Source organism: Olea europaea, chromosome 18 (genome assembly GCF_002742605.1).
Source record: "Olea europaea var. sylvestris chromosome 18, O_europaea_v1, whole genome shotgun sequence".
Lineage (NCBI taxonomy): Eukaryota > Viridiplantae > Streptophyta > Magnoliopsida > Lamiales > Oleaceae > Olea > Olea europaea.
This window is the reverse complement of record NC_036254.1, coordinates 21335465-21347775: the sequence shown is the minus strand read 5'-3', so window position 1 is coordinate 21347775 and position 12311 is coordinate 21335465. Positions and strand designations below refer to the sequence as shown.

Here is a 12311-nt window from a genome sequence, read left to right as displayed (position 1 = left end):
TCAATCTGAAGGATCTGCATTTTTTGATTTCATTGTTTTTGAAAGATCATCGCTTTTTATTCTTATATTTCCTTCTTCTTGAACTTATTGATTGAGTTCGAGTTACTATTCTGAGATTCTGGAGGTTTTTGGGCTTTTTTGGGGGGTATTTGTGTTGCTGTGTTTCGATTTTTGAATTGGAATATACATTTGTTGATTGAAATTTGAGGTTGAGAATTAGGGGGAGATGTCGAATTCGAAGGTGGTTTATGAAGGATGGATGGTAAGATATGGGAGGAGGAAGATTGGGAGATCATTTATTCACATGCGATATTTTGTGCTTGAAACTCGATTACTGGCCTATTACAAGAAGAAGCCTCAAGACAATGTGGTGAGTACATTGAAATTTCAATTTTGTTTTGGTAGACATTATATTTTTATTTTAACCGTTTTGCTGTGGAATTAGAGATCATAAGTTAAACTATGTGATGTTTCTTTTCTCTGCAATATAAGTGCATTTTTTATTTGAAAAAAAATTATTACGTTTCTTATGATGCAAATCAAATGCAAAAGGAATTATAGGATCTTATTGACATTTGGCTTTTCAGCTTGCTGCTTATTAAGGATGTATTATCCCACATCGGTTTAATACCGAAATAAATACCAATTTATAAAGATCTTGAACTTCTCCAATTAATAAGATTGATTTTATTAAGATGGATCCCAAGTCTTAATATGGTACCAGAGACATCCCATGAATTTCAAAATTGGTCTGCTCAAATGAGCCACTATCTTGAGGGGGCCTACTAAGGGATTTGTTATCCCACATCGTTTTAATACCGAAATAAATATCAATTTATAAAGATCTTGGACTTCTACACTTAATAAGGTTAATCTTATTAAGATGGATCCCAAGTTTTAACATTGGTCGAATAAGATTATTAGTAAGATTGATTGATATTGACTTCTGATGCAACATTCTGTATATGACAAGGTACCGATCAAGACATTTCTTATAGATGGCAATTGTAGGATGGAGGATCGAGGACTGAAAACTCATCATGGACATGTAAGCAACTACCAATATTTGAACTTTTCCATTCTGGACTTTGTGTTGTATTTAATGCTATTTTGAGATTTGATCCAGTAAATCCTGGAATCATCAATGCTGTCCTATCCTTGATTGCAACTGTCGAAGTGTTGAGCATCCGTGCATTTTTGTAAACTCTACTTAATTTATCACTGCTTCTGTGATTTTAGCTATGAAGAATTATTTTGATAGACTATTTTTACCCTAACATTAATTTATGCAAATTACACGCCCCTCTTTTAATCCGTTAAAATAATCAGGAACTTTTTCTTTGAATTTAAAAACCATGCTAGATAGGATTGGGTAAAGATCAAAGTAAGTGCAGGAAAATTTACAAGGAGTTGGATATCTTAAAACTCATTCATCTTATTTCATCAATCAGAATATATATATGGCTACCTAGAGATCTTTTAATCCGATACAGAACTTGTATTTGAGCCCTGGATGGTTCATAATATGATTTAAGGTCTTCGAACTTCCATTTAAGTTGAGCAATCTGGAAGTTAATTAACTTGCTTGACTCGTTAAAGGAGTATGATTGGTCACAGCATGTTTGGTAACAGCCAATACAATTGTGTATAGGCCGGGTTAGATTTTCTGGGACTCTGTCTAAAATATTCCTTGGCTAATGGTTATATGATATTGTCGACGTTTAGTTATTTTTACTGTAAAATGGGTGAAGGATGTTGTGTTAGCTCCAGATCCTTGGGCTTTTGAGAATCATGTTCTTGGGCATGCATACACCAAACTGATGATATTTGATTGTACAATATCTCTTCTAAAAAGGACCTTATGTTGACAGTAGCTGGCGATCAGAGTTTTGATATGCTGTGAACATATTTCATAATCGAAGCAGTTGAGCCATGTTTTCTTCTATCATGTTCTTGTTTGACCTGTTCTGTCTTTTCTGGCAGATGGTTTATGTTTTGTCCGTTTACAACAAAAAAGAGAAGTACCATCGAATTACGGTGCGTGATATTTGCACATATAAGATATTAACTGTTCTTGTTGGTATCTTGACCATTTTGGATGTTCATGGAATTTTTGATCTTTGATCTTACAATATCGCAAGAGTTGTCCTTTCCGTATCAGTTTTAGAAGAAATAAGAGGATCCTTTGCTTCATAATGCAATAATCTATTGCATTAATCCTTAAAGGTCATTGGTGTTGATTGGATTAAATCTTTTTAATGGACGTTATAATCAAATGGACCCGTTGTTCTGTCTCTTTAGATTTGATAATTTGTTATTTTCTTTGGATTTTCTCTTTCCTCGGATTGCTTTTTCTCTTAGTGGTTCAACCCTCATTTTTTCTTTTATTTTTTTCTTATTTATTATTTATTTATTTTAGTTTTTTTGCGGGGGTGGGGGGTGGAATGCCCAAAAATGTCTATTTGGAACATGAAAAGGTATATGACCTGTCAGGGACACCTATCATGCAATGTTCACTCACTAAGTCTGGGTTTGCTATATCACCATGCACTTCCTCAAAGGAGGAATGACATGCAACACTCTAGACATGTGAATACTTGATCTTAGAAACTAGGAAAGAAGAGCTTGTTGTGCCAGTTTTGGCATCCTAAAAAAATTAATGAAATTGAGTGAGGACTAATGGCGAATGGATACTAAAATAGAAATATTGTAACGTCTGAATCATGTTTAAATGATTGGCACTGGTTTTCTGTTGGCAGCACCTCTAGAATGACATGCAACACTCTAGACATGTGAATACTTGATCTTAGAAACTAGGAAAGAAGAGCTTGTTGTGCCAGTTTTGGCATCCTAAAAAAATTAATGAAATTGAGTGAGGACTAATGGCGAATGGATACTAAAATAGAAATATTGTAACGTCTGAATCATGTTTAAATGATTGGCACTGGTTTTCTGTTGGCAGCACCTCTGTTAAGTCTGGTTGCTGTTCTAATCACGATATATTGTTTGCTGACTGCTGTGAGATTTTCATATATTTACAATATACCTTGTTCCAGATGGCAGCTTTCAACATTCAGGAGGCACTCATTTGGAAAGAAAAAATTGAATCTGCCATCGATCAGGTTTCCTTAACATAATCACTTCTCGGTGTTTTATTATGTCTATACTGCTTTCTTGATATTTATTGAGGATTTGTCTTCTACAATTGTTGTGTCAATGGGAGTTTGAAATATACTTGTTCTCAGGGGTGGAGCTAGAAAAAAATATTGGAGTGGGCTGAAATAGATTTTTTTTTTTCAATGAACTCACACGATAAGAGATTCTGTACATCACATGGGATCTAACTTGGCTGAACTCATGATACTCATGACAAAGTGGGTCAAATACTCAAGCAAGTACATATGTAGGTGCCAAATCCTAAGATGTCCTACTAGATCTTCGTTTCTTTCCTTGTCAAATAGGAAATCGACACCCTTTTCAGGAAATATAAAATGGTGGAAGCATGATAGGCTGCAAAGGATATACACCCACCAATCAAAACCTAACAAAATACCTATTGAGTACTCCTAATGGATACAAAGTCCCAAAGAACTTTGAATACCGGTCATTCCAAACAATTGGAAATTTTGGCCAAAACACAATCAAAATTACATGATTGTACATCAATGTTCTTAAAATACTATGTGATGTGGGCATTAATCTTTTATATCAACACATTCTAATCTCACCTGAAGTGGGGACCAGGAATATCGAGGGTCTAAAGAAATTGGATTTATGTCACGTCCACATTTGGCTCACTTCAATATATCTATAACTAGATAAATTTATAAATAAGTTCTAAATTAAATATAGGGTAAGTTACTTATTTTGATAATAACATCTATTTTGTGGTGAAAATAAGCAAATTGTTTACTTATTAGTATGTATGAGTAATATATGAAAACATATATAGAAACAAAAATTTAAGTTACTTTTAAGCTTAGCCAAACATGTAGCATATCTTACTGATATAATAATCATTTATTTTTAGCTTTGGCCTTATCTAGGCTCGATTTTAGGAGAAAAATTGATTCTTTTGGGGATATGAGTGGCCCTTTCCAATTAATTAAGTTATGCCCTCTCCAACTAATTAAGTTTTTAAATAGACAATTATGACAAGGACTGTAGCAGGCATCCCATCTATTCATTTCTGTCTTTGCCCCTAATGACTGTTTTGCCCTTTGTGAATTATAAAGGTATATAAAATATTTTCAAGGTGAGGGTGCATTTGGTAATTGATTATTACGTATAATAGGGATTGTCAAAATCTGCGATGGTCAGATTCTTTCTGAACATTAATATTATCGTAAAATCACTGTTTGCAAAGTATGAGATTGTGAGAAATAGCTGCTTTTTATTGAAATCAATCAGGGGGCTTAATCAATAAAATATATTTATTATAAAATTTACTTATTTAATTATAAGTGAACCTAAACCAATCAGACATCCATGAAATAAAATACCTGATTTGGTAACGAGCTTTTCGTGTTGCGTGAATGTGAATGAAATGAATATGTAATTATTGTGGAGTTTTATCTAAATTTGGGCAATTGGACATTGGGGTTGGCCTGGGACTAAGGTTGTTAGGCCAAAATGGATTTTTAGGCTGGGCTTGTGCATAAATTTTTTTACAGTTTACTTTGTATCTTGGCTGGAGCTCAGGTCTGCCCCCTATGTCCACCCCTGTTCTGTTTTTGGCCCTTGAACATTCATAATCGTATCATCATCTAAGATAATGATTCATTCATGCATACCTTATCAATGTAGTTTTAATTGATTGTGTGTATCGATTTGGCAATTAACCAATTACATGCTAATGACATGCAGCAACAAGAGTCACAAGCTGCTAATGGTAACAAATTCCAATCATTTGAATATAAATCTGGAATGGATAATGGGAGGAATGGTTCATCGTCAGATAATGAAAGTCAGTAAGTACTTTTTTTGCTGTGTGCCTCATAGGGTAGGTGTTTTAATGATTTTCAGTGAGAATTTTCCGCTGAAGCTGGCCCCGGCAAATAGCGTGAGGTAGGCGGAAAAAGATTACATGGAATTGAATTGCATCACAAGAATGTGTTCAAAATGGACCATGATGACATTTTTCTATTCATCCAATCTTTTTAGATTGGGATATTGAATGGGGGATGTACTTGTTAATGGGGCAGGTTTCTTGTTGGCCACTAGGATTCATGGTTGGAAGCTTTATAGAGAGTGACCTCATATGGGTTTCAGTTGTATAAGAGAGCAAGATAGAATTTGGCAGGAACTTGCATTAAAGATTTTGGGATTGAAGGCTTCAAGCTTGTATGAGTGTAGTCTGGATATGTGGCAAAAAATGATTCATATAGTAGATCCTTAATTTATAAAAGATATTTGTTGGTAGACAAGATGACACTTCTTACCGTATTTAATTATTTATACTGGTATATTTTAGATGTTATAAAATACATCGATACTAATGCTACTTCTTTCATGACATAAAATTAAGTGAAATTTGTCTTTGTGAATTCAGTATTGAATAGTATATAATGAAATTGGAGTAATACCTCTAAATGCTAAGTAAGCTAGTTTGGTCATTAATTGTATTATTCATCATAATCTAAATTGCTCCTCATTCTAACAAATTCCATTCTCCTACCACTTTTATGTTACCATACATGGATGAAAAATACTTTATGGCGACTTGTTACCAAGTTATTATATTCAATTCATGTATTGGCTTAACACTTCCATAGGTTCTATAATTTGTATTGTTTGATCAGCTCAAGTTTGAGTCTTGTATTTTTTCTGATGGCTGCAGGTTTAGTGCTGCAGAAGATGAAGATGATTCTAATTCAAATTTATTGCGCAGAACTACAATTGGAAATGGTCTTTGACAATTTCCTTGTCTTGTCTTCCTTGAATTTTTGGTTAGGTTAACTGAAATGCTGTCACCAATTTTCATGTGGCAGGCCCCCCTGAGTCAGTTTTTGACTGGACTAAGGAATTGGATTCAGAGTTGGTAAATCAGAACTCTAACAATCAGGCATTTGCGAGGAAGCATTGGCGCCTTCTTCAGTGCCAAAATGGTGTGTCAAAAGTTCCTAGCTTTCGTAATCATATGAAACTCACAGCAGTGGGTCATGGGATAATATGGCATATCTCTTGGATAAACATTTTCTTTATGTGAGTTTGTAGGACTTCGGATTTTTGAGGAGCTCCTTGAAGTAGATTTTCTTGTAAGGAAATTTATATCTATGTTTTTATCAGAATGATGCATGTATGATTTAGCTAAGGTGCAGGATGTTGTAGGGTATATTCTTTACGTAAATCTATTCATGTAGCCAAAGAGCTGTAGTAGAGCAATGAAAGCTGTTGGAGTCGTGGAGGCTACCTGTGAAGAAATTTTTGAGCTAGTAATGAGCATGGATGCAACACGGTTTGAGTAGGTGCTTTTATTGTTGACTCAAGATTCAGTTCAAAATTCTCGTCCTGGTGCTTGTCTTAGCATGTGAATATAGAACACTGTGTGGAGAATCTTGTTGAGTTTTTCATTCCTAATACATTTGGAGATCTACTAGATTCTGAATCTTGTCCTATCCGCTCTGCACTACTAATTCTCTGAGACATATATCTTTTTGTTGTTTCTGTAACTATGCTGATGCTATAACCTTTAACGGATGCATTCAATACTTTTAATTGTTGTCATTGAAATGTTAAATCTCTAAAAGTAAACCATACATATAAGCTAATGAAGGGCATTATTCCGTGTTGCACGTCATGAAATTTCATTTCACATTGATGACTGACCTGAATAGGGTATACTAAAATTGAACTACTGCTTGAAGTAACCATGATAATTCAGTATTCAAAATATCATCTTTACTTGATTAAATTTCGTCTGAAGTTGAAAGTATCAGTGCTTTCCAAAGCCATTTGTGCTCCTCTGTAATTACATGCAACTTTGTGATGCAATTATGTTACTTAAGCATTAAACGCTGGAACATTAAACTAGATTGGTTATTTATAAAAGCATATAACAGAAGGATGAGAGTAAAAACTTATGGTCACGTTTGGGTATTTCAGTCTTTAGCATGGTGGTTTTGGAGGTTCAGATATGGTTATTTGTTCTGCAAGAGTCTGAATTATGGTGATGTGGGCAGTGCTAAAGCACGGTTAAAAAGAACTTTCTCTGGAAGAAAAAACTTCAGGGAGCTCTGAATAACAAAAGTAGTTTTTGCCCTTGCTGTTATTAGACTTATTTGCTATCTTGGCTTTATTGAATTCTTGGTTTGTTTTTCTTTGCTTTGATTGTTATTTATTAGCCTGAGCTCTTAATCATTGGCCATATAGCACTGATTCATTTTTCTCTTGGATTTAAAATATCTTTGCCAAATTAAAAATTTGCTAGACAAAATTTATAATATTATGTTTCTCTTCGTTCCACATTCATTTGAACAATATTATTTATGCAGGTGGGATTGCAGTTTTCAGTATGGTAGCTTAGTTGAGGAAGTTGATGGACATACAGCAATATTATATCACAGGCTTCAATTAGACTGGTTCCCGATGTAATGTCTTTTTCTTTTGGCATTAACTAGTTATTTGCGTTCTTTTAATGTTGTTCATATGCGCTGTCCGAGTGTTATTATTCTTGACATTGATATGACATCAATGTACGGAATGTTATAGTTATGTGGCTGCTTTTACATTCTTTTATTGCGCCATGGAATCACAACTCTAGATGGAACATTTTTCTTCTCTTTTTTGCCCCATTCGCTTTTAATGCCCTCAAACTTTGACTTTGCTTTGCAAAAATTTTGCTTCCTCTCATAGTTTGTTCTGTTCTATTAATTCATAGGAATTGAACTAAAATATGTTTAGATTTTTCATCATGGAAAGATATAGCTCAACTGCTTGGACTACATTTGACTGATTGAGGTGTGCACCTTGGTTGTCAATCATCAAGAGAGTTGTATAGATACTTCTAGTTTATTGATTATAATCACATGATGTCTTCTATTAGATTGTTTTTATCACCAAAAGAGCATAAATTTATTGCATGGTATTACAGGGTTGTTTGGCCCCGCGATCTCTGCTATGTGCGCTATTGGCGTCGAAATGATGATGGGAGTTATGGTATATGTTTTGAGGCCCTTCCCTTGTTTTATTATTTTGCACTTCAGTCTCTTTTAATACATGATTATCCTTGTTTTATCCTTGCCTTGTGCAGTCGTGTTATTCCGTTCTAGGCAGCATGAGAATTGCGGTCCACAACCGGGATTTGTACGAGCTCATATTGAGAGTACATTCACTTCCCTTGGCTGCTGGTTGAAATTGCATATTAGTTTCTTGAGGATATTTTTCTATGCTTTGGTTTATAGATAAATGGAATTATTGTGAAAATCTCCACTTATGTTCCATAGCCATGACAAAAGACCTTTTCCTAATTTTTTTCAGGTGGAGGGTATAATATTTCGCCTCTGAAACCACGTAACGGGAAACCGAGAACACGGGTTCAGCATCTTATGCAGATTGATCTGAAAGGGTGGGGAGTGGGTTATATTTCAACATTTCAGCATCATTGTCTACTTCAAATACTAAATAGTGTTGCTGGTGAGGTCTTACATAAAATTATATTGTTAGAATTATTGGAGTAATTGGATTTAATCTTGTGTTGTATTCTTGTTTATATATTCCGTGGTCTTCCCTTCACCCATATGTTCTCCCATATTGTGCATCTTGTTAACCAATTCTGCATAAAATGCCTGGGTGTATCATAAGAAAGGTGAAGGTTGGACCTGGGGCTATTAGATCCCATGTTCAAATTCCCCAAGTTGACCTGGATAATAAATACAATGATGTTTCAGAATCACTTCAATAACAACCACCAACTGCTCAACCTAATTCCTTAGAGACTTTGTGGTCAGTCACATGGATTCTTTTGTAGTGTTTTTCATGTTTGGTGTTTAAAGGACTTGTCTAAGACCTTTTAGTTTGGTCTTATCTCTCAAATATGTTAATCAAAAGAGGATTAGACCAACACATATTTCTATATATCCATGGTATGCTAACTCTTCATTATCTTGTGTAGTGCTGCTTTACGTCATTATTTAATGCTGCTAGTTTTTTGTCGAGGCAAGTAGAATATGTGAATTAGCTTGGTGACTGAGTGTAAATAACGACTGAATGAAGCTATTTGTTATTGTGTTCCAAGCTTGTCCACACTGACTGTTTGCTTAATTTATTCTGTTGCAAATTTCCTTCCTTTTTTTTTTTTTTAAAATTATATTTGACTTATGGAGTGCCTGAAAGTGAGATAAGGGTAATGCTGTTGCATATCATTGCTGTCAAATTTTGTTTCTAACATCCAGTTCGATGTTCCAAGTAAAGTTTCAACGATATTTATAGTTTTCTCTCTCTCTCTCTTTTTTTTTTTTTGGTTACAGGATTACGTGAATACTTTTCCCAAACTGATGAAAGGACTACTGCTCCTAGAATTCCTGTTATGGTTAATATGACATCAGCTTCCGGTTCTTCAAAAAGGAGTCACAAACTCAACTTGTCTTCTGTTCATCGCAGTCCTTCCCTAGATCAAATACAAGCTGCCAATAAAAATGCTGTATTGATGGATGAATACTCTGATGATGATGAAGATTTTCAATGTGCTGATGAAGAGGTTTGTGTTGTACATATGCTTTTCATAATTTCTCTGGGTTTTTGGTTTTTGTTATCTTTTCGTGGGATGTTTTGCAGGCATTGCCATTGACAGTAGAGGTTGAAGACAAGAGAGCTGGTAGATATTGCTTTATTTTCTGTTTCATTGTTTTGCCTTAAAACCTTAATAGCTTTTATAAATTAAAATTTCTACTTACGATGATGTGTACCACATGAAGCCTATGAAGAACCTAAAGACCGAATTGACTTGTCCATTTTCTTGGGCAACCTTCGCCGAGATGACAATGATAAGAGCCGTGACTGCTGGACATTATCTAATGGAAACAACTTCAGAGTTCGTAGTAAGAGCTTTTGCTATGACAAGTCCAAGGTATTCAATTTCATCTTGTTTATTGCATATACATGGTTTTTACCTGCCTAATATTGTTTGCTTCTGTCTTATATTGATTTGGAAACATATTTTTGAAGATTCCTGCAGGTAAACATCTTCTGGATCTTGTTGCAGTAGACTGGTTCAAAGATACAAAGCGAATGGATCATGTTGCCCGACGACGTGGTTGTGCAGTACAAGTAAGTTTCTCTAGCAGCAACATTTATTTTTCAATTAATCTGTTTAGCTGGTCGTCTGTCTACTCTAAACTGTCATAATACACATTCACATTTCAATTAGTTTGTCAATTATTTTACAGTGAATGTCTTATAATTAATAACCTTGTGTCTATTTTTCTATTGCAGGTTGCATCAAATAAAGGACTTTTCACAATTGTTTTTAATTTGCAAGTAAGTTGATAGTCTATTCAATTTCAATTCTAGTTCAGTGTCTATTGGGTTTGAAGAGACTTGATAACATTTGCCTTCCTCCCTCAAGGTACCTGGATCAACACATTATAGCATGGTTTTCTATTTCGTGACAAAGGAACTAATATCTGGATCTCTTTTACAAAGATTTGTTGATGGGGACGATGAGTTCCGCAATAGTAGACTGAAGCTTATTCCGTCAGTGCCCAAGGTAAATTTCTGCTCGTCTCCCCTCTATCAAAATTTGCTCCCCGTCACTTTTTCTTCTCAACTTTATTATGTCTGGCACTGGACTATAAATTACATTTGTGAATCATTTAGGGCTCTTGGATTGTACGTCAGAGTGTTGGAAGCACCCCATGTTTACTGGGAAAAGCAGTAGATTGCAACTATATCCGTGGTCCCAAATATTTGGAAGTAACTATTCATTTATGTTCATCCTAATCTATCGAATCATTCAAGTCTGCTTTTGTACAAGGGTTCAACCGTAGCAATGCTTTGTCTGATGCCCCGAATTCCTTATGGTGTTTTACTTTTCTGTAGATTGACGTTGATATTGGTTCTTCAACCGTGGCAAATGGAGTCTTGGGGCTGGTCATTGGCGTAATTACAACCCTTGTTGTAGACATGGCGTTTCTTGTACAGGTATTTTACGTCCTAATCCATGATATCTCAAAAGAAGTTTTATACAATTCAATATACACGAATGGAGTTTATACATAATTCGATTCTCCATTTAACTTTCAAAAGAAAAAATTGGTTGATCAACGAAGAGCTTGTAAAATGCTTTGATTTTATTTTTTTTTATTTTATTTTTATCGAATTTATCAGGCTTGCACGACTGATGAGTTGCCAGAGAGGCTTATTGGTGCCGTCCGAGTTTCTCATTTAGAACTATCATCTGCTATTGTCCCCGTACTAGAATCAGAATCAGCAGAGCCTAGCAAATCATAATGTGATATGTTCACCTTAAATATGTATCTTCTATCCATCAATTCTCTCTCTCCAATGTAAAGATCTAATTTTTCTTGGCATATTCCTTTCGTGCATGTAAAATTTGGGCGTGGATTTTACGTCTTCTGGTCACTCAAGTATCGGAACTAGTGTAACTTTTGTAGTTAAATTTTTACGTATACAGCATCAACATTCCTATGAAATTGAGTTCTTTGACCGTTCCAATTTTAATTTACCAGCTACCTATTTCATGGCTTTAATTTGAGCTGCCAACCCTACTCTGGAGCTGACTTGGCAGTGAAAGATGGGGGTGGTAAATGTGGAGTTTTTATATGTTCAGTATATTTATTGGAAAGTGCTATTTGTACGTCGGGGTTGAGATTTCGGTGTACACTCCCCTTACATGAGGGGATGAACCCCATGACAATAAAAAAAATCTCATGATGCCCCATATGAGGGGAGTGTACATTGGAATGTCAACCCCGGTTTACATGTAGCAAAACTCATATTTATTTGGGAAATATGAGGAAAAGACCTACACAAAGAGGTCAATTTTCCAAAATGACCTTTGATCAATTTATCAAATAAAAATATCTAAAATATCCCTCTTTTTGAATATTGTATAATAAGTTACTATAATATTGAAATCTTCCATTTTAATCCCTAAAATTAAATATTATTTGAATTTTGATAGATTTTTTTTACATATTTTTTTGATTTATTTGATTTTTGTTCGCTCAAAGTAGCACCCCTAATTGGTATTAGAGTCCTAGAGATCATGGACATTAAATTAAGAAAAATAAATAATTATTGGCATTTAGAAGGAGGAGGAAGTTATATATTTTTAAAATCTATTCATAATA

At 34.6% G+C, this 12311-nt stretch overlaps 1 protein-coding gene across 1 annotated transcript; it reads left to right on the top strand.

Annotated features, from left to right (window-relative positions):
• On the top strand, positions 1–11679 carry LOC111367770 (protein ENHANCED DISEASE RESISTANCE 2-like). Its single transcript, XM_022988820.1, has 22 exons — positions 1–370; positions 974–1048; positions 1984–2037; positions 3057–3122; positions 4867–4970; positions 5840–5907; positions 5991–6107; positions 6217–6257; positions 6363–6463; positions 7494–7589; positions 8093–8157; positions 8252–8323; positions 8479–8634; positions 9468–9697; positions 9775–9814; positions 9915–10066; positions 10165–10266; positions 10432–10476; positions 10565–10705; positions 10816–10911; positions 11038–11139; positions 11326–11679. The coding sequence occupies exons 1-22, from the start codon at positions 227–229 to the stop codon at positions 11446–11448; spliced, it is 2190 nt and encodes a 729-aa protein (XP_022844588.1). The 5' UTR covers positions 1–226; the 3' UTR covers positions 11449–11679.
• Positions 11680–12311: the final 632 nt, after the last annotated feature.

Excerpts from the sequence above, each read along its gene's own strand:
- LOC111367770 (XM_022988820.1), top strand. The coding sequence starts at position 227 with ATGTCGAATTCGAAGGTGGTTTATGAAGGATGGATGGTAAGATATGGG. Across the intron at positions 3,123-4,866 it reads TTGAATCTGCCATCGATCAG|CAACAAGAGTCACAAGCTGC; the intron begins GTTTCCTTAACA and ends AATGACATGCAG. Across the intron at positions 10,067-10,164 it reads TTTGCTATGACAAGTCCAAG|ATTCCTGCAGGTAAACATCT; the intron begins GTATTCAATTTC and ends ATATTTTTGAAG.